We start from the raw sequence: 26642 nt of genomic DNA, 5'->3' as shown, positions 1-26642 counted from the left end.
ATAGCCCACACTCCCTCTTGTTTCCGACCCATCTCCCAGGTCTCCATGTTCCCCACTTACCTGTGGGCTTTGCTCACCTGTCCCCGTCGAACCTAGTTTAAAGCCCTCCTCACTAGGTTAGCCAGTTCCTGTCCAAATAGAGTCTTTCCCCTCCTCGAAAGGTGAACGCCATCTCTGCCTAGCAGTCCTTCCTCAAATAGCATCCCGTGGTCTAGGAAGCCAAAGCCCTCCTGGCGACACCATCTTCGCAGCCAGGCATTCACCTCCAGGATGCATCTGTCTCTGCCCGGGCCCCTACCTTTGACAGGAAGAATCGAAGAGAATACCACCTGCGCTCCAAACTCCTTCACCCGTACTCCCAGAGCCCTGTAGTCACTCTTGATCCGTTCAGTGTCACACCGCGCAGTATCATTTGTGCCCACATGGATGAGTAGCATGGGGTAGTAGTCAGAGGGCTGGATAATCCTCGACAATGCCTCCGTAACGTCTCGGATACGGGCTCCCGGCAGGCAGCATACCTCCCGAGATGAAATGTCAGGGCGACAGATGGGCGCCTCCGTCCCCCTCAGCAGAGAGTCTCCGACCACCACTACCCTACGTTTCCTATTCGCAGTGGTGGCAGCAGACCTCCCAGCCTTAGGGGTACGAGGCTTCTCCTCCTTTACGGTAGGGGGTGATGCCTTCTTTCCTGTATCAAAAAGAGCATAACTGTTACCTATTACCACAGTGGGAGGGTTCGGAGCAGGGGTGGAGCACTGCCTGCTGCCAGAAGAAACCAGCTGCCAGTGTCCACCCTGAGCCATCTCCTCCTCCACCAGTGGTGTATCAGCAGTCCTGTGTACTGGGACAGCTACCTCAGCTGTCTCCACATGGACACTGTCCAGGAATTGCTCGTGGATTCGGATGCTTCTCAACCTAGCCACCTCCTCCTGTAGCTCTCCCACTTGCTGCCTGAGAGTTTCCACCAGCAGGCACCTTTCACATTGGATGGTCCCCCCAGCCTGGATATCAGTAAGTGGAAATTGCAAGTTACAGTCTCTGCAAAACCACACCAGGATCTGGGTAGAAGCATCCATGTTCAGGCGCTCTGTCTGGCTACAGGCACAGGTGGAGGAGACAGAAGCAGTGCTGGCACAGGTGTTGCGGGTCTTCCTAACCATCGTAAGCCTCCCTCTGTCAAACTCCCGTCTGCAGCCCCCTGTCCGCCCAAAAGGGTGCTGTATTGCTCCTCCTTCACCTGGAGAACTCCCTTGTGAAACTCCCTGTTAGCAGCCCCTGTTCGCAAAAGCTTGTTTTACTCATAGACCTTAGTTGTGAAAGTAATACTAAGGTCTATGAGTAAAACAAGCTGTTCTCTGCTTGTTTTACTCATAGACCTTAGTTGTGAAAGTAATACTATATGTTGCACCATGTTGAGTCATTAGAATTTCACTGTGGGGGAGGCCAACCTATTTAGGTAAGGATTGCAAAAAGGTATTGATTTTATGTCAGAGTTGTAGTATCAGATGAATTTTAAAATGGAGCAGAATATTTAACGAAAAAGATTTATGGGTTTTAGGGTCATAGTCATTTTGCTGATAAATAATGAAACCTGTAAAAATTATTTTGTGATGCTTTCATTCATCATTCAGTGAGACAATTTCCTCCTTTTACTATCAATTCCTATCCTTATCCTCTTTGTTGCTGTTTCTGCATCCAAGAGGACAGCTGAAGAGGGTTTTAGCAAAGTCAATGCCAGTACTCAGTGTTTTCTAAAGAACTACAGTATGTAAAGATTCTTTGACATTATCTATATCTGTATCATTCAACCAAAACTCCATTAGTCTGGCAGTTGGGAACCTACTGTCAGCTTATTCCACAATAGAGCGATCCCTTTCGCTACACTATGGGAACAGAAAGGTGCACTCATTTTGCTCAGTTTTGCATTATAGAAGTGATGTAAAGTCCTTCTCATCAACTCATGAAAAGGGCTGTTTTGGGAATTAAAGGAATGTATTGTTTTTGCTTTTAAAGAGAAAATGAGAGATTTGATTCCCACTGCTGGAGACTACCACATTGGAGAAAGGTAAAAAGTGACAGAATGTGAGAAACTGGCAGTATTTCATATTGTTATGTTGTTAATAATTCACCAGGTGCTCATCACCATAGTATTTGAACTCACCATGTCCAAAGAATATAAATAAATCAGCTTTCATCACGCTTCATCTGTCAGAATTAATTATTAAGGCAAAGATTCGGTCACAGGTATTTTTAGTAAAAGTCACAGGCAGTGCAGAGGCAATAAACCAAAAAACACAGAAGCCCAGGACCTGTGTGGGGATGGGAGGGGGCTGACCACTGGGGAGTGGGGGGGTTGAAGCCCGAGTCCTGCCACCTGGGACTGACAGCCCGAATTTCACTGCGGGGGGTTGACTGCCCGAGCCCTGCCGCGGGGTGGGGATGGGGTTGGGGATGGGAGAGGCTGACTGTCCGAGTCCTGCTGCACAGGGCTGAAGTCATGAAGGTCATGAAAATCACAGAATTCATGACCTCCATGACCAACTCGTATCCTTACTAATTACTCTGGAATGGTGGATGAACCATGAAGGGACATATGAATCTTTAGCGCATCTGGCATGTAAATATCTTGCAATGCCAGCTGCAACAGTGCCATGCAAATGCCTGTTCTCACTTTCAGGGGACATTGTGAACAAGAAGCAGGCAGCATTATCTCCTGCAAATGTAAACAAACTTGTTTGTCTGACAGATTGGCTGAACAAGAAGTACGACTGAGTGGACTTGTAGGCTCTAAAGTTTTACATTGTTTTATTTTTGAATGCAGTTATTTTTTGTACATAATTCTTCAATGTTCATGATAAAGAGATTACACTACAGTACTTATATTTGGTTAATTGAATACTATTTCTTTTGTTTTTACAGTGCAAATATTTGTAATAAAAATAAATATAAAATGAGCACTGTACACTTTGTATTCTGTGTTGTAATTGAAAGCAATATATTTGAAAATGTAGAAAACATCCAAAAATATTTAAATGGTATTCTATTATTAACAGCGCAACTCATCGCAATTAATTTTTTAATTGCTTGACAGCCCTAGTGTATACATTAAAAAATGCTTCCGATGACAATACAAAAGACATTAAGACTCCTTGCATTTTGCCAATAAATCATTTGTTGTGGATTGTTTGGAAGTTATTTGATGCTCATTTTGCAATTTAGCAACAATATTGCAGGGAGGACTTAAATTTTTTAAGTATGTGTCAGTGTGACTCCCATTGCAGGTGCTCATGTGCCTCATACATGAGACCAATGTTTGAATATCCATCAGGGCCATGTATTTTCCCTGTGCCTCCTCATGGACTTGTATGAGGACATAAAGGGTGGGATGACCATGACCCTCTCTCAGTTCCCTCTTACAGCCCATGGCAGCTGTCTAGTGTCTAATCCACTAGTTCTTAGCTTTGGCTAAACCTTCTGAACATGTTATAAACCTTCAGAATTCTTCTGTGTCTTTGATTGTGATCGCCGAGATCTATATCAACATGTCTGGACTGACTATTGTGTGTTACACTCTGTACAGATCTACTTTGCATGGCATATTTGAAAGCTCTGGGCTTCAAGCCCTATCAATCCTACAATAAACTCATTCCATTGAAAGATGGATGGAAGAAAATCATGCTTCTCTGCCTCCCTACAACTGCATGTGACTAATTGCCAGGCCTTACTGGCCAAATACAACTTTCTAACCTGGAACTGGGTTACACCCATCCTCTTGAAGTTCTCTCATGACAACAGAGAGGAATTCATAGGCATAATTAAGGAAGGCCATTTGATGGCCAAGAGCTCCTTACAGGAAGTGATGGATGCCTCCAACATCATAGCCAGATCTATGGCCTCCCTGGTGGCAATGTGCAGACCAGTATGACTCCAGGCACTGAGCATCAAGAGGGAGGTAGAGATCATGATTTGACGACTTGCCTTTTGAGGAAGCAGAAGAATTCAGCAACTAGAAGGACAGTTCTCTGCACTTGTTAAAAAATTCAAAACTCACGTTGCACTTTCTGGGGGATTTTCACCCCCAGCTGTACCACCTTGAACCCCAGTCAAGAAAACGGGCCCATCCTACCTTTCCAGGTAACCTAAGTACCATGCTAAGGAAAGACTGAGGTGCAATACAGATGTCAGCTTTCTTCCTCCTCAACAGTTCATCCCTCTCCTATAAATTTGACAGGATTGTCAGGAGCTACATCAGATCCAGTCCAGAGAGCACTATGTTCAGAAGCCACCAATCCCCATTCCACCAGTTATGGTCTTCCATAACATCAGTCAGGAGGGTGCTTGAAATCATCGCACATGGCTACCCCATCCAATTCCACTCTTTGCCCCCTACATAACCCCCTTCCAAGACCCTCTTCAAGAACCATTCTCATGAGAACCCGTTACAAGTGGAAGTGGCCTTTTTTGCTTTGTCTCAGGGCCATAAAGGTGGTTCCACCAGAATTAAGGAGAAGAGGCTTCTACTCTTGTTATTTCCTCATTCTGAAGAAGAAGGGGGGGTCTTCATCCTGTCCTAGACCAGAGGAGACTCAACAAATACATATGCTGTCTTGGGTTCAGGAGAGTAACGTTTGCCTCCATCATTCCATCTCTCCATGTTCAAGACTGACTCATGGCTCTCAACTTACAGAATGTGTGCTACCATATAGTTATCCATCCACAGGAGGAATACATAGTGGGGCCCAACCATTACCAATACAGGGTTCTGCCCTTCAGAATCTCCATGGCACCAAGAGTTGTCACATTATACCTGGCAAACATGGAATACACCTGTACCTGGATGACTGGCTGATCAGAGGCAGATCCCAACAGGAGACTGTAGCAGCCTTTTCCTGTTCTCTCAACTAGGAGACTGCTTGTTAACCATGATAAATCATCCCTCATACTGTCACAGATGATAGAGTTCATAGGAGCTATGATCAGCTTCCAGTCAGCAAAAGCTTATCTCCCAGAGGACAGATTCAGGCTTCTGTAGTAGATAGAAAATGACCTAAAATCAAATCCAATGACAATTGTGTACACATCTGGAACTATTAGACCACATATTGCCATGGCCTTTTTAATTGTGGCTGAGGTAGGTCTACTCCCCATCCAGATATCACATAAACAAGAGAGTCTTGCTTCAAGTCCTGCAAGAGTTCAGTTGGTGACTAGATCCAGTGACCCTACTAACAGAGATACCATTCTCAAACACCTGCCCAGTGAAGACACTTATCACAGAAACTTCAGGGACAGACTGTGATACTCACCTGAACCATCTGTAGATGCAAGGAACATGTTCTCGGAATTACCTAAAACTACAAATGAATGTCCTGGAGCTAAGAGGCATGAGAGTGGCCTGCAGAATGTTCCTGTCTATTCTGCAGAATTCCATGATGCAAATCCTGATGGACAACACATCCATTATGCACTACAAAAATAAGCAAGGAGGTCCTTGATCATCCTCTCTCTGCCAGAAAGCCATCGGGCTCTGAATGTGGTGTCATCAACACGGGATAACCCTACAGTCTCAACACTTTCCAGGGTCTGCAGAAATATAGCAGGTGTCTTGAGGAGACATGGGGTAAACACTGATGAGTAGTTGCTGCAGAAGTCCATCCTATAGCCAATATTCCATCAGTGGGGGGCTGCTGTAATAGACTTGTTTGCTACAGAGGACAACACCAAATGCCTAAACTTCAGCTCCAGAGGGGACATGAGCCCAGGCTCATTACCAGATGCCTTTCTCCTTCAGAGGTCTCAAGGATTCCTATATGCCTTTTAGTTGACTGCACATCCCAGAATAATATCCAAGATCAGATGGGACACGGTTATGGTCATTCTGATTGCCCGTTACTGTCTTGGTCAGTTTTGGCTATCAGGCATATGCAGATGTCCAGGGGGCTTCCCAAACACTTTGCACTTCCAACATAATATCTGAGAACCAGGGTCAGATACTGCACCCTGGCCCACAGTTGTTGCCTCTCTGAGCACTACTGACAAACTTCGCTGTGCAGGTTCAGGAAATTCTCATACAGACCAAAAAGACTTATTCCTCAAAATGGAAAATATTTCCTCTCCTAGACCCAGGAAAGGCACTGATACTGATGACCCTTGATTACATGCTGCACCTGAAACAGGCAGGATGGCTTTTAACTCTCAAGGTTCACCATACAGCAATATAAGCCTGTCAGTATGATCATACACATTGGGAAAGGGATAGCTCAGTGGTTTGAGCATTGGCCTGCTAAATCCAGGGTTATGAGTTCAATCCTTGAGGGGCCATTTGGGGATTTAGTTGGGGATTGGTCCTGCTTTGAGCAGGGGGTTGGACTAAATGACCTTCTGAGGTCCCTAATAATCTATGATTATCTCATATCCAAAGGTATCAAAATTCCTCTTCCATACTTATTCTCCAGTTACAGTTCCAACTCCCATTTGGGACCTCGACATTGAACCACTTTCAGATTGCTTAATACAACATCTGACCATCAAGTTTTTTTTTTTCTGATGTCTATTACCTCAGAACAGAGAGTCAGTCATTTTCAAGCCCTGATGGCTAGACTGCCTTATATGCCTTCCGTATGGACAAGGTGGTGCTGAGATCAGACCCCAAGTTCATCCCTAATATGGCCTCAGAATTCCACCTGAACTAGTCAATTACCTTGCCAGTCTTCTTCCCAAAGCCATATTTGACACCAAGAGAAAAGAAGCTGCATACTTTGGATTTATCCAGAGCCTTGCTCTATTAACTGAACAAGACCACTCCTTTTAGTCTGTCCCTCCCCTTCTTTGTGGCCATAACCGGTGCATTGAAAGGTCAAGCTATCTTGTCACAGAAAATCTTTAAGTGGATCACACTTTTCAACTGCTATCCCTGCCATCAGAAGGCAGGCAATCCTCTCCCTCTGACTGTATCATTCCACCAGGGCATAGGAAGTATCTTCTGCCTGCTTCAGTAATGTTCCAGTCTCTGCGATCGGCAAGGCTGCAACATAGTAACCCACTCACTTGTGTTAATGTTATGCCCTTGGCATGGCAGCAAGGTTAGATGCCAAGTTCAGGAGAGCAGTAATTCAATCACTGTTTGATTCAGCCAAAATTCCTCACTCTATTGTCCAGGGAGGATGCTGCTTGTCAGTCACCTACAGTGGGATCCACACTGACACATATTGGAAGGAAAGAGAATGGTTACTTATCCTACAGTAACTGTGGTTCTTCAAGATGTTGTTAGCATGGATCCCACAACCAACTCTTTATCCCTTCTCTTTAGAGACCTTGGTAACACAGCCTTTGAATTGCAAGAGAACTGGAGGGAGAGGGGAAAGTGACATGACTGCTCTACTGTTTATGTCCTCATATGGGAGCATGCGGAGGCACATGGCACATGTATGGCCCCAACAGACACTGTTTTTTTTTTTTTAATCCAATCTCATACCCCTGAGATGCATGCGTACCTACAGTGGGATCCACACTGACTAGAGTATCTCAAGGAACTAGTTTCTGTAGGGTAAGTAACCGTTCTTTCTTTCTCTTTAGCACAGAAATCCCCAAATTCCTCCAATATGTTGATTGCTGCATTGTAGTTTTTAATCTGAATAGGCTTTCAGATTAATCTTCTTCCTCTTCCTCTTTATTTAGAATTTCCCCTGAATTTTCATATTGGATTGTAGCTCTGAGAAATGCCTTTTCTTTCCAGTCCACTCCAAACGCCTTAAAAATAGGCAGACTATCTTCATCTGTCACATCGTCTGCAACTGGCATGCCATCTAATATGTAGTCAGTCAGTCTCTCAAATGGTGCATTGCAGATTTCCCATCATCATCGGAGAGAGCAGTGTTCTCTACAGAGCCAAATAAAAAAAAAAAGTAAATGACATTTTTTTGAATTGTCATGGTCTTCATTACATTCCAGTTTGCAGGCAGCTAAGTCCACAGCATCAAGCTGGGTGATATGTTTAGAAAGCATTGTTGTGTTTTCAACTGTTTCCTTTTTAACAGTCAGAGATCTCACTAAACACAGAGGAGTATGTAATTTTAAAAATTTTGAGTTTGCCAGCATCCCTTAGTTGCAGACAGAAGCTACAATTTACTTTTTCTCTGACAAATTGATAGCAACCGACTGGGAATGTTGTAACATGTACTGTAAACAGTAAGACACAGCATGATGCCTTTGCAAATTTCATTTTTTATTAAAAGAAATTAAAAATGAACCCATTGTTTCAAATGTGATCCAGGTTTACTTATTGTGTCCCCACATAATGGTATATTTAGGATATAAATGTTACATAAGCTGCTATTAAGTGGGAAAGCTTTCTTTCTTACCATACATGCATTCAAACAACAGCAAAGTTATCTTTTGAGGGATTTGACTAATTTGTCACTATTGGCTTTATCTGCTGCTTGTGTAAGTGAACTTATGGGTAAATGAGAGGGAAACTGTCTTATTTCCTTTATATTGTCTGTGTTTTCAGGATAATAGCCAGAAAATATCTCGATCAGTTTCTGTTTTCAAACCATAGCAGCCTCCTCATACACATCAACAGTCTTGTCACAAAGAATCTTATAGCTACACTATCCCCAACATTCAAGCTATCTGCTTCTAGCTTGAAAATCATGCTTGCATATTTCATATACTTTTTAAAATTTATATTGAATATACAAAACGTGCCCATCTACTACTGTGAGCACCTTTGACAGATCCTGAGGAATGACGTACTTAGAAAAACAATCCAGCTAAACTAATCAGCTAGCCCACAGCAACCATCAACAAAGCTGAATATCAGCCCTCATCATGGACCCCACCATCACCAGAAGAAGTCCAAGTGCAATGATAAGTGTGGTAGCATGCTCTGAAAATCAGCAGACCTGTATTAGTTTGTACCAAGGTTGGGAGTAGATTTCAAAGCCTATAGCCAGTGTTATGGATCCAACCCTCCAAGGCATCTGCCATTAGGAGGTACTCACCTTCTTGCAGGATTGGGCCTTTATTTTGTAGTAACAATTAAAGTTCAGTAACTTTATTTTTATTTTTTTAGCTTTCAATCATACCAATAGTATGCCATTCTTTTTGTTTTATTTTTTACAGTACTTTGAAGTAAGATTTTTCTCCTACTGTCAGTGAATAGCCTCTCATTTTCTTAACATTTTCTGTATGTAGGTATGCCCATAGAAAAAATCATTTTATTAATCAGGTGCCTGTAGCAGGGTGGTCACCCCGCTCATGCCCTGAAGGGCTTAAAACAGCCCTGGGAGAGGGCTGGGGCAGGGGAAAAGCTAGGCTGATTGGGGGAAGCAGCCACAGTGGGGCCATGCCCCAATCAGGCCACGGCTGGCCCTATCAGAGGGCTGAGGGCCAGAGACTGGAAGGCACTCTCTCTCTAGCTTCAGAGAGAGAAGGACCTGGCTGCCTGGGAGCTGAGAAGGGTACCTAGGGTGGAGCAGTGCTGGGGAAGGGCAGAGGGAACTGGGGAGCTCCAGCCTAGCAAAACCCCAGGCTGCAGCCCTAGTTAAAGGCCTACAAATAGGTACTGGGGCTGCAGAGGCGCAGCCCAGAGATAGGCAAAGGCGGCAGGTCCTAACCCCTTTGCCGATGATGAGTGGTTTACAGACTGCAGTCTGCCCCAGGGAGCGGGGGCTAGATGAAGACTGGCAGTAGCCACTGAGGCAAGGTGGGGATAGGGGGTTGGGGTTCCCCTGGGAGGAGAGATCCAGAGTGAGGGGGTGCTGCGGTGGGCAGAACCCCTGGGCAAAGGGCACCGGGGTCCAGGAGGGACACCGGCTGCAGAGGGCGCTCCAGGCTGGAAAGAGCTAATTCCCTGGATGACCAGGAGGAGGCGCCGCGCCAGTGAGTCGTCGCCCTGCCAGAGTGCCCAAAAGAATGCCTCAAAGTGCTTATATTCTAAATAGACAAAACATACAAGGTGGAGGAAAGGAATATATCAGACAAGCATTATGATTGAGAGGAATTTGGCATGTATCTTATTAATGGATTTTTTTTTTTATCTTTCTTTGCTTCTCCCTCCCTCCGGCACTTTATTTGCTCCCTCTTACCAGCAGTCCCTATTCCAATCAGATTACTTTCTTGCTATTCTAAAACAACATGTTCCTTGTTCAGGATCAACGCCTTCTTGGAATTTGACTTTTATTAACAAACAAGTCCAGTCCAGGCTTCCTCCCATGCTTGGCTACTCCTGGTATTCCTAGCTCAGGGCTGTTCAGCCCACCCCCTAGGTCATCTGTCTCATACCACCTCTGAAGCCTGCTTCCTTCCCTCCAGGTTTGATATTGCTGGTAAATGTTGCAGAATGATGCAGAAGCCTCTTTCTCCAGACCAGGCCATTAACCCTTATGGCAGGGTGTCAAATATGGGTTTTGTCTACAATATCACACCTCCCCTCTGAAAGAGTGCTCTCTTGCCCCTCTTCTCCACTGCAGGAGAGAGTTACAACATGATGAAATTCTACTATTTCCTTCTCCTCTTACCGGTCTCATGTAACCCCTGTTTGTGTTTTTTTCTGGGGAGCCTTGGAATTTCAGGGTCTTGGGTTGCTCCTTCCCCAAGCCCTGTTGGTGTTTCCCTGAAGCTTCCTAATGGTCTGCTGCAATCGTACCCTTACATGATCTGTCTTGTTTTGGCAGTCCAAGGCATAGTGACCATCTCTTCCACAGTTATAACAGAAACCTTCTCGCTGGCTATCACCCCTCCTGCTACTCTCCCCTGTTGAGGATGGCACAGTATGTCCCTGAGCCTTCATCATGGCCACTTCTCGGGTCAAATCTCTCAGTCTTGCTGCCACTGACGGGGCATCTTCCATCTCTCCAAGCACTGTGGTGGTGCGACTCCCTGCCATCTTCAGCTGCACCACTGCATCCACTTGCAACAGTCGCTCCTCCTCTTCACGTATCTCTCGAATGAGCTTGTGGAATGGGGGTGGGTTTTGGGCCCGCTCCCTCAGCTGCAGTTGCCACAATATCAACCCATCTTGTCGGGTGCCCCGAAGGATTTGGTCCAACCTAGCAGAATCGATGCACTGGGTGGGGATGCCCTCCTTCCACAGTACCTGCTGTAGCAAATCCTCTAGTCTCCTGATGAAATCCGACAATCGTTCGTGGGGCTCCTGATAGGTATGGCGGAAACAATAATACAGGTCTTCACTGCTATCAGTAGTACCATAGACACTCTCAAGAGCGGTTAAATAGTCTTGCACTGTGGCAGCTGGTTGTGAGTCTTTCAGGGGTCGGATAATTCGCATGGCAGGTCCCCTCAGACTCTCAAGCACACGTTTCCGCTTCTCAGCATCAGAGCATGCCCACTCTTGGACAAGTTGCCCCGTAAAATCCCTCCAGGTCTCGTAATCATCTTCCCCTGGGGGTACAGGTGACACCCCTGAGAATGAACTTAACCGCTTGTATGAAGCATTTTCATATATCGGCCTCAATGCATCTTTGAGAGTGTTTCCCAGCTCTTTGGCCCATCCCACCAGGCTGGGTGCTGTAGGTGTTGGAGCCCCTCCTAATGCCAAAGTTAATTCTTCTCTTGTCTGCTTCTCATCCACCATCAGAGCTTGCAATTTCTGCGCTAAAGAATCCACCTCAAGTGACACAGGCACACTAGGAGGGGACTGCTCTGCCCCCAGAATTGTCCAGGGAATACCTTCTACTTGCACCTCTTTGGGCACTTTATCAAGATCTGCTTCCTTGGAGTGAGTACATAGAGCTACCATGACCTTCACTTTGTGGTTGTAAATACGGGTGTGGACCTTTACCCTTCCCAGTATTTCAGCTGCATCTAGGCTCTCCTCAATTTCATTTGGTTCCATCTCTTTTGGGAACCCCGCCACCAGCACAGCTTTGGTTACTGGGATTCGTGCCCCTCGGCACAGGTCTTCTAATAATCCTCTCTCCATTTTTTTTTTTTTTAAACTGAGATGAAAGTCACTCAGGAATTTCTTTGCTCTGTGAAGAAGAGCTCAGGGTGCACAACGTAGGGGTGTGTGTGTGTGTGTGTATACTGCAAAGTCCCCGTACGGGCCACCAAGTGTAACTTTAGCGCCCTCGTGGCCAAGATGGAGTCTGCTCTGCAGGCAGCTCTGGCCAAGAGAAGGCGTGCGCAGGAACACAGCAGGAGAAATCCCTTCCACCCCAGGGCCACCTGTTCCAAACCCCCCAGAGTGAACACAGACACCCACAGGAAAAGTACAATGGATATAACAAGGGAAATATTTATTTACAGAAGGATGAGAGGAGAAAAACAACAAAGGGAAATATAAGGGAGGGTAAAACAGGGTTTTACATCCAGACTGTGCTACCCACGGGCCCAGTGGTAGCACAGTCTGGAAGGTCAGACACTGAGCAATGTGTCTGCATACAGAGTTCAGGAGTCCTGAGCAAAGTTCCAGTCTAGTGGTGAGTCTTGGGTGCTCCTAGTCATCTTCGGCCCCAGTGAACTTTCCCCCAACAAACCCCTCCGCTGCCCTCTTCTGCCGCTCTCTGCAAAGCCAAACAGAGCAACCACCTCCCCACTTAACTAGCTACAGCCTCCCTCCTTGTTCCCAATGCACAGCCCCATGCAGCTCTGGGCAGCCGTGATACTGGGTCCAGCTCCGGCCTGTCCTTCTCGGGCGATTCCTCCCTGGCACAGTGCTCCTCCTGGCTCCTGTCCTGAGGTGTCCCCGATTGGCCTTGTCCTTCTCAGGCCTCAGGCAGATTCTCTGCTGCTTCACTTTTCCAGCACCTGCAGGCTGCTCTCCCTCTCCTCAGAGCTTCAGTGCTGCCCCCTGGAGTTTCCCTCCTTTTTTCTTACTCTCCCCCTCCCCCTTAGGAAAAAGATTTAAAGGGGCCATGCTCTCTAAACCCCAAAGGGGTTACACTCATGTTCATGGCTGGTTTTTTTCTGTCTCACAAACTCAAAACTTTATGTATTCCTTTCTCAATGCCTTTTCCTTCTCTTTTCTCTAGTCTTATGCCTGTTTCTGTATCTATTGATGCCTTTTCCATTATATGGTTCAGGTGGAGCCTTGCCACAAGAGCAAGTGACACAACATACACCCGCAATAGATGAGAGCGTCACCATGTGACCAGAATCATGCTATATACATAGGTGCTCTTTTCAAGGGAATTTAAAACAAACATTGCTTTGTCTGTTGCGTAGGCATATTTCCATCTTTACATCAGATTGCTTGCACCTTTGCATATAGGTTCATTCTTCAAAAACATCTAAATAAACCATATTTTAAAATAGGTCCAAAGCAATGCAGGGAAGCTAGCAAATGAGTCTGCAATAATTGGAATCTTTGCTTAGAAATGTCTAGCAAAAAGTAGGACATGAGCATATCATCACCTCATCTAATATTACCAGTCGTTCATTAGTAATATAGTGCTAGTAATTAATTGTTTCTTACCTGTACCTTAAGTCACAGCATATGCAGCCACTAACTGTTCTGAAAATAGAAGGCGGTAAGTGTAAGCTCACATTGTGTACTTAATGCCCATTTGTTTTTATGGACATTCTCTGCAGTTGTCAAAATATCTCAACCAAGAAAATGAAAGACATTTTCCAATTCTGCAGTATTAAAACTGAAACTGTTGATGATTTGGGGATGTACTTGCAAATTTCTGCCTTTAACACCACTTTATCTTTCATCCAGAGAAATACAACCGCATTCACATTTTAATGAAAACCTTTTACATTTGTATTCTCACTGCATGTTCTAGACCACCTTCTTGTTAGAAAGTGTCAAATTTGGGGCCTACAGGGATGAGCATATCTCTGAATAAAACATGCAAGTATTAAGTAAAACAAGTGACAGATATACCTTTGCTTATGACATTTTCCTCATAACACTGCCTGCTATGCTTCTGATATGTAGCAGTATGTACATCAAAACTAACAGCAACAAAAGAGTATGATAAAAATTACATACCTCAAAAGAAAAACTGATTTATTCCAAAACCAAAGTGATCAGTTTTGGTGCAAATTAATATAGAACCTGAGTCTGCACCCATTGAAATCAGTGGGAGTTTTCTGTTGACGTCAGTAGGTGCAGGATTAGTCTCATGGTGATTCAATTTCATGAGCACTTCCCTTCACAGTTGTCTACTCTGAGTAGAAAGGCAAACTATGTGAAGGTTTTTCTGTTTCATCAATGCATGTCTGCTACTGTGAACCATTATATTGTCACACAAAGATGATCACAGAAAAGTACATTTTTAAAGAAGAAATCATGATTAAAGTAAAGAGTTGCAGATTTGCCGGAGGTATCCATATTTCCTAGTGTTGATATTTAGCACCCTGAATCCTGGTCAGGGCTGTCTCCCCTCCCCCTCCCACCTTCTACCCCACCTCTTGCCCAGCCAGTCTCAGTCTGCCCCCCACCCCAATTCTTTGTTTGATCTCAGTTTTCCCCCATTTCCCTCCCTTGCTCCCAATCCAAGACTCCTTGCCCAGCCAGTCCCAGCATCGCCCCCCACAACAACTCCCCATACCAGTTTATCTCCTCTACAATGCCTGGGTACTGTGAGGGGGAGCATTGAGAGCACAGGAGAGATAGTATCCTTGTTTTTAGTTCCAGTGCCCAGACCTGGACCTGCCCTAGCCTGCAGGAGCCCAGCACTGCAATTGCTACTCCTGAGGGAATTCTGTGCCACTGTGTGCATGCATAATTAATGAGACATGCATATTTTTAATTTTTTTGCACAGAAAAAACGTTCTGCTGGAAAGTTGTTGCAGTTCTGCCTTTTGCCCACCGAGGGCGATGTGGCGATAGAACAGAGCAGCAGCTCCCAGCCAGCTAGGGAAAAGAAAGAGCCTGCTTTCTTCACAGCACCTGTCGGGCTAGGTCAGGAGACAGGAGCTATGGGGAGAAAGACAGTGTGGGGCTGCTGTGGGGGTCATACAGGGGCTCCTAAGGGCTAGTGGGGGAGGACAGACTGAGGCAGGGGCTGAATGGGAGTGGAGGCACAGAGCCACAGAGGGGCGAGAGGTGCAGGGCTACATTGGGACAGCGGGTAACTGAGTGGGGGCACAGAGACACATGGGGATGGGGGGGTGCAAGGACACATGAGGATGATGGGAGTGGGTTTCTGAGTGGGGGTGGAGGGACACCTGTGGACAGGGAGTGCAGGGACACATAGGGAAAGGGGAAGATGTGCCTGACTGAATGGGAGAGGCTAGGGGTCAGCCAGGGTCTGCACATGGGAAGCTTCCTAACAATCCCTTCCTGACCACCACCACCACCCCAAAAAAAAAAACCTGTTCCATAATTTTCCCAACCATATCTAACAACCCACCAAGTTCACACCAAGGCTCCTTCCCAGCAATTACTTTCCTCTCCCTCAGCTCCTTCATTACCCCTAAGTCCCCCCAAGCCTTTGAACTCCTTCTGAGGGGTGTGGGAAATATGATTCTGTATTGTAATTTAAAGGAATTATTACTCAGAGTTCTGTATTAATATGCCTAGGTAAGGAATCTATTTATCAAAAAACATTTCCTGAATCTTTTTTTGTTGTCTGTATTGTTACAGACATACTTGCTGACAGGTATTTTGAAATAAATGACCAAAAATAATTGAAACTGCTGTGATTATATTGTGTTATTTTGACAAATAAAATATGCAGAATTTGAAAATATTTTGTGCAGAATTTTTAATTTTTTGTTGCAGAATGTTTAAGTTTTTGCACAGAATTCCCTCAAGAGTAAATTGCATTGAAAATCCTGCTCAGTCCCAGGCTCCAGCATGCTCAGTTTGGAAGGAATCATCAGAAAATTTAGCTGCAAAGTCCTAGCTAGTCTCTACTGAGTATGTGTGAATTGCAATTTTTCAAAGGCTTATAATTTGGCCTAATTTGAGGTGGATTTTCATGAGGACAGCAAAAGTCACATCTCTGATAATGTAGGCCACCTACAGTAACTCCTCACTTAAAGTCATCCCGGTTAACGTTGTTTCATTGTTACGTTGCTGATCAATTAGGGAACATGCTCATTTAAAGTTGTGCAATGCTCCCTTCTAACGTTGTTTGGCAGCCGCCTGCTTTGTCCACTGCTTGCAGGAAGAGCAGCCCGGTGAAGCTAGCTGGTGGGTGGTTGAAACCAGGGTGGACCAACAGCCCCCCTATCAGCTCCCCGCTCCCCTAAGTTCCCTGTGCAACAGCTGCCCAGCAGGCTAGCAATTGCAGCTGTCCCTCCCACCCACTGTCATGTGCTGCTCCTGCCCTCTGTCTTGGAGCTGCTGCCTGAGACTCCTGCTTGCTGTGGGGGGGGAGGGGGCTAATGTCAGGGTGTCTCCCTCCCCTCTGCTCCTGCACCCCACTTACCCCATCTTCCATAGAGCAGGGGACACACACGACAGAGGGAGCTTCCAGGCCAGCTGTGGTCCGGTCTCAGCTTGCTGATCTAATGATCAAGGCAGTGTACTTCTGACCCCATTCTTCATACTTAAAGAGGAAATGCACACCTCTCTCTCTCACACTTACACAGTGTGTGTGTCTCTGTCTCTGTCTGCCCTCCCTCCTTTCCTGCTGCCTTGTACAGTAGAGTGTGAGAGTTAACCCTTGAGGGCTCAGCCACTTGCTAGTTCATCATTTAGCTGTAAGGCATTCCCTGCAAATATCCCACCCTCTGACTCCTCCACCTCAATTAAGCTGCACAATCATCATCACTGTGTACCAGTATTAAATTGTTTGTTTAAAACGTATACTGTGTGTGTGTATGTATGTATGTATGTGTGTATATATATATATATATATATATATATATATATATATATATATATAGTCTTTTGTCTGGTGAAAAAAATTTCCCTGGAACCTAACCCCCTCATTTACATTAATTCTTATGGGGAAATTGGATTTGCTTAACATTGTTTCACTTAAAGTCGCATTTTTCAGGAACATAACTACAACATTAAGTAACGAGTTACTGTACTTGCCAAATGTCATGCCCCTGCTCCAAAATATAGAGGTCACAACATTTTTTTTTTTAAACAGGGACAAAATGTATTTTTCTCTAAACTTGTTCTTGGAAACAGCCAAACCATTTTGGCTGAAATCACTTCCCCCTAACCCCCCCCCCCCAACAAAAAATCAACCTAAGGCAGACAACTGTCATGCAAAATTTCAGCCCAAATGGTTAAAGTTTGGGCAAAATTATAAGCAATTGAAAACAGGGTCTTATAATGGGAAGTGTTCGGCAACAGCATTGCATTTGACTAAAGCCCTCATTGCTAAATTGTCATTCCAAAGCTGTTTCCTTTTTCTTTTCTTTGTTCAGTCTATATATCCTATGGCCATTGTCTCTGGATATCCTATAATCCATCTAGATATTAAATAAATCACTGGAAGTGTAATGCTCTTCACATTTGGTTAATAATTATTCTGATTGACCCTAAGTCTTTAATAATTTGATATTATTTGGATATATGTGTGTGTTCCTCCATCAGGTATTTCAAGTGGCTAATAACCTTTGTAGCCCATCCTAAACAAGCATACACACTTCACATAGTTATTCAAAGCTTATTTGCAGTAGTGAACGTGTAACTGAGTTTTGCTTTTCACACTGTTCCAATTTTGTATATAAAAATACTGGACCTTTTAAAAACAATTTTTTTAACTCCAGGAACGTCTTCTACTTTCTTTACTGCCTGCTCACATTGCCATGGAAATGAAAGCTGAGATTATTCAGAGGTTACAAGGCCCCAAAGCAGGCCAGCTGGAAAATACAAACAACTTTCACAATTTATATGTCAAGAGGCACACCAATGTGAGGTATTGTACTTTACTACCGTCTATAAACCAGGTGAGCAAAGCATTTGGGGGGGGGGGGGCATCTTATAGACTAACAGACGTATTGGAGCATGAGCTTTCGTGGGTGAATACGCACTTCGTTGGATGTCATAACTCAAAAGGAGGAAGGGCTGAGTTAACCTTGTCAAAATTCAAATCTCTGAGTTAACATAAATCTACCCAGCTAACTTCAGAGAAAATGACCCTTTTTTGTTCATTATAGTAGTTTTACAGATTATATAATGAGAAACCTGAAATATATTTGAAATTAAAGTTTTAATAATTATTTCCAAACCTGCTGCTGGAAAGATCTGGATCCTCTAATTAGACACAACAAAGTGTGCCCATGAAAGGAGCATAGTATGAACTAAGGAATAATTCTGTGAAGAATGTGTGATTATGTCTCAGTGCAATGGCATGTCATTGCCTTGTCACACAAAGTTGAAAAAAGATTTTTAAGGAGCTGTGAATAAATAGCTGTGAGCAGCACCTTGATTTATGCATATGGGCCTGATTCTGCAATGTGCCGAGCACTTATTTTTGGATTTTGCTTAGGGGTAAATACTTCTTTATTCTAAAGCTAAGGAAACTGATAATCAAGAGTGTTTTCCTTTCCTTTGTAGTATTTTGTATGCTGATATTGTAGGATTCACTCGGCTGGCTAGTGACTGCTCACCTGGAGAACTGGTGCACATGCTTAACGAGCTCTTTGGCAAGTTTGATCAAATTGCAAAGGTAATTATCTGCTAGGGCTTTTCTCATTTCTGCTACAGCTGTTTATTATTACTGTGCAATGCTTTCCTCATGGGAACTCTACACTTGCCTCTTGGCAAGGGCACAGTCTTCTGGGCAGCAATGCTCAGGCTTTAAGCAGGAGAGTGAACTGAAACCACATGGAGATTCTCCAGGAGGATAAATCCTCTTGCACTAATGAGAACAATGTTTCTTCTTTGAGTGATTGTGTAGTGCACTTCAGTTTGTGCATGTGCTCCATGCACTGGACAGTTTTTCTTTAGCAGTGTCCGTGTGGTTTGTACAGGCGTCCCCGCTTTCCTTATGCTTTGTAATGAGGGAATAAATGAGGCTGCTGGACCACCGCCATCTTAGTTCCTCATTACCCCTCATGGACTAGGATGCAGCTTCAGTCTATGTGCTGACTTCTACTTCATAAAGAGTTTATAAGTGTTTATAGTGTTTATAGTTTCTTAGTTAGTTTTTAGTATAGTTAGTTAGGAATTAGTTTAACAGGGGTACGGTTCCTTTCCGCTGTAGTATCTGCAGGTTGTTCCCAAGTAAAACTAAGCCGCCTGAGGAGTTTCAGCTCCAAAACTTCCTCATGGAGTAGGGCATGAAGGTGGGTGTAACCTATGACTGAGGAGACCCACCTCTAAGTCAGCCTGAAGAAGGTGGGAATGCTTCTACTGTCCTGTGCTGCTCTAAGATCTCTGTGCTCTCCACTCCCACCTCTGACTATGAGATTGGAGAGCAAAGATAGGGCAGAAATGGGGAAGGGAGATATGAGTGATCCCATAAGGACAAGAGGGAAGGTTCCCCATCCAAGCCCTCTAAAAAGAGGCAGAAGTTGTTTTAATTGGAAAGTTGAGAGCTGCACACCAACTCTCCCTCTGAAGCTGCACAAATCCTCTGTTTTTCCCCCTCCCTTTAAAGGCTTACTTTCCAACTACCTATCTGTCTAGACAGAAATCATGCCCAGCAGATGGGTACAAGAGGTCATCTTCCAGTTCTCTTCCCTCTACAGCCCCCACCTCCTTCTCCCTTCTCTTTTGGGGACCCCTCTCATGAGAGCATTCTTCTGCAGGAGGCAGACTTGATCCTTGAGTGGAGGGCAATAGAACTAGTGTCTTCTACAGAAAGGAGTTCTATTTGAGGTAATTTCTCATCCATGTGAAGACATGGGGATAAAGAGCAATTCTGGACTTGAGAGAACTGAACAAGTGCATCTGCCGCCTAAAGTTCATAATGATGACCCTGTTCTCCATTATCCTGTTGCTGTAAATATAATGTAAAGTCCATTTATTCATGTCTGAATACTGGAGACATAACAGAAATTTTTGAAGCATTCTTGATTCATTGCTAACTTCACACACTTAGCAGCTGACCTCCCAGTGATCTGCCACACTCCATTTATCCATCTCCTTGTTGGTGATCTCCTACTATGATGACCTGCTACTATTCCTTCTATGATAACTTTCTTGAGATTATTTCCATCTCTACCCCTGATGTGCCCAAACTACATAAGTTTGCACCTGTAGATTTCCAAGAGTAAGTCCGCTTCTCTCCAATAATATTTTTAACTTAAGCATTCATCTTTTCCATCCAGGAGATAATACAGAAGTCTTTGACAGCACCACATTTTAGAGACTTAAATTTTCCTCTTGTCAGCAACATTAGTTTCCCAGGATTTTACATATGTATGTTGCTGTGGAAAAAATGAAGCTTTCCACCAGTCAAACCTTCATACATTTCAAGATGCCACAGGTTTTCCACCCTTTCGAAAGAGAGTCTATGGCTGAGCAAGCCATCCCTAGTTTTTTTCAGATTTCCTTGGAGCAGCCTCGTTGGTTGGATATGGATGATCCCAGATAATTAAATTAATCTACTTTGGCAGTTTTGAGCATGATAGTTTTCATTTTATACCAAAGTTCATTTGGATTTTTCTCTTCTTTCACCTTTCGCAATGCCTCAAACCCATTCTCGACAGAAGTAATGGAATTTTTGTTAATTCTGGACAAGTCCAGATGCAGTGGTCGTGCTGAACATCTTACCTTTTTAAGTTTTAACTTTATTTTTGAAGCTAATGGTTGATGGTCTGACCTGCAGTCTGCACTCGGGAAAGTATTTGTCCATTGGCTGCTCAATCCCCAGCATCCCTTTATCATTATTTTATTATATCATTTAATGTATTGTTATTTGGTTCTTAATCATGCCATTGGGTGACCTCCAAGTATAGAAACATATAGAATGTTGGGTGAAGATGGTGTTTGTAATGACCAGATGATAAAAGCAGCAAAATTCAAGTAAATGCCTTTTTCTCCCATTTTATAAACCAAGACCATGGTTTCCCATTACTTCTTTATGAGAGCTTTCCACTCCTACTTTTCTGTTCAGATCTCCAGTTAAGAGGGTGATGTCTTTGCTTGGCATTTTAATGAGTGTCACTTCATTCAATGAGAAGTCATTGATCACATCAGCAGTAAGTGCTATCATAGCGGCTAAACCTGTACAGTCAGCACATTAACTCACTTTGTTTGAAGGCAAATTTTAATGATTCTGTCTCTGAATTATATCCAAGCATACATTTTGATGTCTCTTTGGATAATATAAATGAAACCCTGTTTTCTCTCACTGTCTTGGATCCTGCGTAGTACACTGTATCCCCATCCATTTTCATTAAATGAAAATCAATGGGGATACTGTGACATGTATTGTAATGTCAAATACAAATACATGTCACAAACATGAAAATACATGTCATGGACATGTTGCCGCTTCCAGGGAGCCACCTGAGGTAAGCGCCACCCAGAGCCCACATCCTGAACCTCCTCCAACCCCCCAATCCCTGTCCCATCCCTGAGCCCCCTCCTGCACCAAAACTCCCTCCCGGAGCCTGCACCCTGTACCACAACCCCCTGCCCCATCTCTGAGCCCCCTCCTGCACCCTGAACCCCTCATTTCTGACCCCACCCTGGAGCCCATATCCCCAGCCAAAGCCGTCACCCTCTCCCGCACTCCAACCCCCTGCCCCAGCCTAGTGAAAATGAGTGAGTGAGTGCGTGATGGTGGGGGAGAGCGAGCGACAGAGGGAGGGGGATGGAGTGAGCGGGGACGGAGCCTCAGAGAAGAGATCGGCCTTGGGGAAGGGGTGAAACAGGGGGCAGGGCAAGAGTGTTCGGTTTGGCAACCATACTGGGAGCTAGTGTTAGAGAAGGAGCTAAGATGGTGGCAGTCTGGCAGTCCTCTTTATTCCCCTGGTGCAGAGCATGAGGAGAGAGGAGGGCGCTTACACAGACTTCATAGCTGCTGCTAAAGAAAAATTATCTGGTGCTCAGTTTATGGAGCACATGTGCAACTTGAAGTGCATTACTCATAGTGAAAACATATTTTAAAAGACTTGGGTTACTACAAGGTGAATAAGCCATCCTTACAATCTAAGGACCCACTAAAGCACACGCAAGTGGACAATAAAAACAGAATGTTGACAGTCCTCCCAGAACAGCTTTATTTAAATTAACAAGGAGTAAAAAACTGAAAGTAGAAAACTGAAAAATATGATCAAATAACTATTGTAAATTAACTAATAGTACAAAACGCTGCAAGCCAACCTTACTTCCAAATACCCACACTGAATGAATCCCCCTTACACAAAGACTAGCTCCCAGTGGTGTAGAGTAGAGGATCATTCTTTTGTGTGTTTGCACAGCACCTAGCATAGCAGGGCCCGAATCCAGGCTTTGGCCACTAGGCACTAGGGCAATACACATGCACATGTCCTAACTCAGATACCAAACACTTAGTTACAAAAACCTCAGTTTTAGGCCAGCTTGTAGATGGGAGGGCCTGGAGCTGTGGGTGAGAGGTTCCAGTGATCGGGGAGAGGGTGCACAAGCAGCAATAATATGAAGTGAAGAGCTATCAGGATCTAATGTGCCTCCTATGTAAGAATGAGATGCTAAATCATGTCATGAAGTTCCACAGATCTGCTCACTGTTTTCATCCTCTTTGCTCGGGGAAGGAATTCAGATGCTTCCAAAGAGAGCAAAATCATAAGAACATAAGAATAGCCATACTGGGTCAGACCAAGGGTCCATCCAGCCCAGCATCCTGTCTGCGACAGTGGCCAATGCCAGGTGCCCCAGAGGGAGTGAACCTAACGTGCAATGATCAAGTGATCTCTCTCCTGCCATCCATCTCCACCCTCTGACAAACAGAGTCTAGGGACACCATTCCTTACCCATCCTGGCTAATAGCCATTAATGGACTTAACCTCCATGAATGTATCTAGTTCTCTTTTAAACCCTGTTATAATCCTAGCCTTCACAACCTCCTCAGGCAAGGAGTTCCACAGGTTGACTGTGCGCTGTGTGAAGAACTTCCTTATATTTGTTTTAAACCTGCTGCCCATTAATTTCATTTGGTGATCCCTAGTTCTTATATTATGAGAACAAGTAAATAACTTTTCTCTTATTCACATCTATCCTTCTAAGGGTTTCTCCTGTCTTGGTCTATGGCCTGACGTTTTATCAATAGTAGCTTCAGCTCTTCCAACAAATTATTTGAGAGACTTGATGATAAAAGAGCAAAAATGACTCATTCAGTCAAAGTATAATTGAGTTACCATACTATCATGATTTCTGCTAAAAAAAATTGAATAGGAATGAATAGGATTTTCCCCTCATTTTATTCATATTATTTATTTTATTTTACTTTTATAAATATTCAAACCTGACTGGACTCTCATGAAGTATGTAAAAGTGCCTTACTAATATGGCAGACTATTTTCTGACTGGATGAATCTTAATGCTGTTAAGTATTGATAGAAAGACTCTTTATATTGCCTTAAAGGAGTTCAGAGGTGTAGGAATATAATTTTGATTGTTAAACCAAGGAAGCATTTAGAAACATTTCCACAGGGTCTCAAGTATAGAAGGCTTCTAATTACAGGCATGTCCCTGAAAGGTTGCTCTAATTTGATTGTGGACATATATTTTTTTAATTTAAATTTATAAATCTCAGTAGCCAAGTAATACTATATTCACATGTTATAGGCTATGCCCTTTTCTGGTTTCACGTGCGAAGGAAAGTGGGTGAGAGAGACTGCACATTATTCTCTAACAGCCCTTTTTAACCTACTTAGAGAGATCCTGTTCTTCCTTAACAAGATGTCTCCATTGTAGTTACCGATATATCATTAGATGTAACATACATCATGATATAACATACATCCAGTCACTAGTCATTTTGTTTATGTAATTTGTCATGTGACTATCTTCTCATTGATTTTGCTTTTTCCTTCAGGAAAATGAATGTATGAGAATTAAAATCTTAGGTGATTGCTACTACTGTGTATCTGGACTACCTATATCTCTTCAGAATCATGCCAAGAACTGTGTGAAAATGGGATTGGACATGTGTGAAGCCATAAAGTAAGTGCAGTGACTTTGTAACTGGACAATATTTTTCTGTCAACAGTAAAAATGTCATTCGTTTCCATCTGCAGTTCTGCTTTTGGTTTATATATTTCAGTAGCTCTGTGTTCATGTTTCAAGTCCAGATCCAAAATGGCAAGCTTGACTCTGTCTGCAGCAGCCGAAGGTTATTGAAATAAGTTGTGTCAAGCTAAGGATATGGTCCCATCATTGTATAAAGTATTAGTTAGACCACATTTGGATACAGTGTCTTGTTTGGGTCACCTTTTTGGAGGAGTGGTTTAGTTATTTGGCCAACAAAGATGTTGATGAGAATGAAGGGGATTACAAATGAGGACAGATGGACTATGACAAATCCAGTGAGACAATACACAAGGTTCTTTTAGTCCAGCTTCATAGTAGGCACACTTTTTAAATTATTATTACCGATAATAATTAAATTCCTGTTATCAGCAATTGCTGTTAAATATTTCTGTTATCAGTTATTCACAATGAAGCTTTTCCGGGCTGGTTAAAACAAACAAAGGATTCCCATGGTTAGAGTTTTAAACTAAGGGCCAAATTCACAGATGCACTCCAACTGCTTCCGCACTGCTCCAGCAATTCAAAACATCTGTAAAAACACCTAAACTGGCAGTTATACTAGGTTTATATCAGCTTTACTTAAACAGAATGCTCAGGTGGTATTAGTGAATCTGGTCTACATGAGATTGCTAGTCCGGTAGCAAGGATTTTTAGTAAATCTGTCAATTTGTGTATGACTGGAGAATAGGTAAATCATACCTATATGTAAGAAAGAGGAAAAAGCTTTAGAACACATTCTGAAGGAACTAATAGTTAAATTAATGGATGTAAACTGTAAAGAGTATGTATCACAACATAGATTTACCAAAGGTAGGTCATACCAGACTAACCTAATATTTTTTTCTTTGAGAAAATATCTGATTTTTTACATAAGGGAAGTGTAGTAGATCTAATATATTTGGACTGCAGTAAAACATTTGATATGGATAGTTAAATTAGAGAAGATGGAGATTAGTGAAAGAATTATAAGTTTGCTAAGGAAGCGGCTAAAAGGGAGATAACAGGTTGTGCGAATAGGAGAATTGTCACAGGCTAGAGAGAGGTTACTAGTGAAGTTCCTCAAGGATTGCTCTTGGGACAAATCTTCATTAACATTTTTATTAATGACCTTGGCACAAAAAGTAGGAGTATGCTAATGAAATCTGATGATGACACGAAGTTGAAAGGCATCAGGGCAGTGGAAGATCGGAATATTATGCAGGAAGAATTGGATGATCTTGAGGAATGGAGTAATAGAAATGGGATAAAATGTAATGGTAAAAAGTGCAAGGTCATGCACTTAGGGACCAATAAGAATTTCGTGTATAAGCAGGGAGTTCATCATTGGAAAGTGACAGACGAGGAGAGAGGCCTAGGTGTGCTGGTAGATAACAGGCAGACGATGACCCACCAGTGCCATTGCTAATGTGAAAAATGCAAATGTGATCCTAGAATGTAATAGGCAAGGTATTTCCAGGAGAGATAGGGAAGTATTTAATTCTGGTTGTTGGGGTTGGTGTGAGGGTGGCTGCATGGTGTTGGTGGCCTGTGACTAGATGATCTAGTAGTCCCTTCTGGCCTTAAACTCTATAACTCTGTGAATTCCAAAGCCTTTCTTTGGACTAATATAACAGCTTTTGTTTTTTGATTCGGAACTGGTAGAGCCATTCTGTCTTGGATGGATATGACTTTCCTGGGCTTGGAGAGTCTGGGGTTATGACAGCATCTAATGAGGAGATGGGCCTACTGGCTCATAGGTTAAGGTCTCAGTAGCCAGAATTGAGTTTGGAAAAGGCTACTTCTCCTGTAACGGATAGATAAGAAATGAAAGCTGTGTGTCTTTAACAGACCACTCCTTTAGTTGAATGCATGTTACACACGAAAGAGTCTGTCTTAAGAATATCTCTTTTAATACAATTGAGTTAGGAAAATAAGTGCTAGCTGTTGATATGATTGTTGCTTTTGTTTTCTTAGATGTAGTTATTTGGTAGGTATGGTGAGGTTTTGTAAAGTTAACATTTACTTTTAAAAACCTGGTTCATTTTTACTCTTTTTATTATTATTTACTCTGTAAGTATTTAGGCTAGGATTTTCAAAAGAGTCTTGTGCACCTAATTCCTGTAGGCTCCATTGAAAATTCAAGCCTTGGACTTGTAGAGATCCTGAATAATATCTTTCTTTCTTCTTTTAATACGTGGTTGCGCCATTTATTCTTTGAAAGAATAATTAGAACTGGGAATAGGGGAATCTAAATGTAAAGTGATTGAAATTTCAGAGAGATTACACTTAGACCTGAGAATTTTATACAAGAAAAATAAAGATCAGGGTGGATTGATATAAATTAAAGCGATTTAAATCAGCAAGCAGGAAACCTTGATTTAAATCATAAGTTTTAATTGTGTTTTGCATTTGTACTTTTTAATTATTTTCCTAAAGAAAGGTTGAGTCTCCTTAACTAGTAACCAGGAAAACATACTATTTGCAGCTAAATATAATAGGGCTGTCAAGTGATTAAAAAATAATTTTGATTAATCGTGCGATTAAAAGATTAATTTTGATTAATTGCATGATTAATCGCACTGTTAAACAATAATAG

General features: G+C 43.1%; 1 protein-coding gene across 1 annotated transcript in view; it reads left to right on the top strand.

Annotated features, from left to right (window-relative positions):
- The window catches only part of ADCY2 (adenylate cyclase 2), a 456889-nt gene that overhangs the window by 289327 nt on the left and 140920 nt on the right, over window positions 1–26642 (top strand). The window contains exons 5-7 of the mRNA XM_065398381.1: window positions 17650–17798; window positions 18440–18551; window positions 23853–23980. Coding sequence (XP_065254453.1) covers window positions 17650–17798; window positions 18440–18551; window positions 23853–23980 — 389 coding nt within the window. The remainder of the gene's footprint in view (window positions 1–17649; window positions 17799–18439; window positions 18552–23852; window positions 23981–26642) is intronic.

The sequence above is a fragment of the Emys orbicularis genome, chromosome 2 (genome assembly GCF_028017835.1).
Source record: "Emys orbicularis isolate rEmyOrb1 chromosome 2, rEmyOrb1.hap1, whole genome shotgun sequence".
In the NCBI taxonomy this organism is placed as follows: Eukaryota; Metazoa; Chordata; order Testudines; family Emydidae; genus Emys; species Emys orbicularis.
The sequence above is the reverse complement of the archived record's forward strand: the minus strand, read 5'-3'. Positions and strand labels throughout refer to the sequence as shown.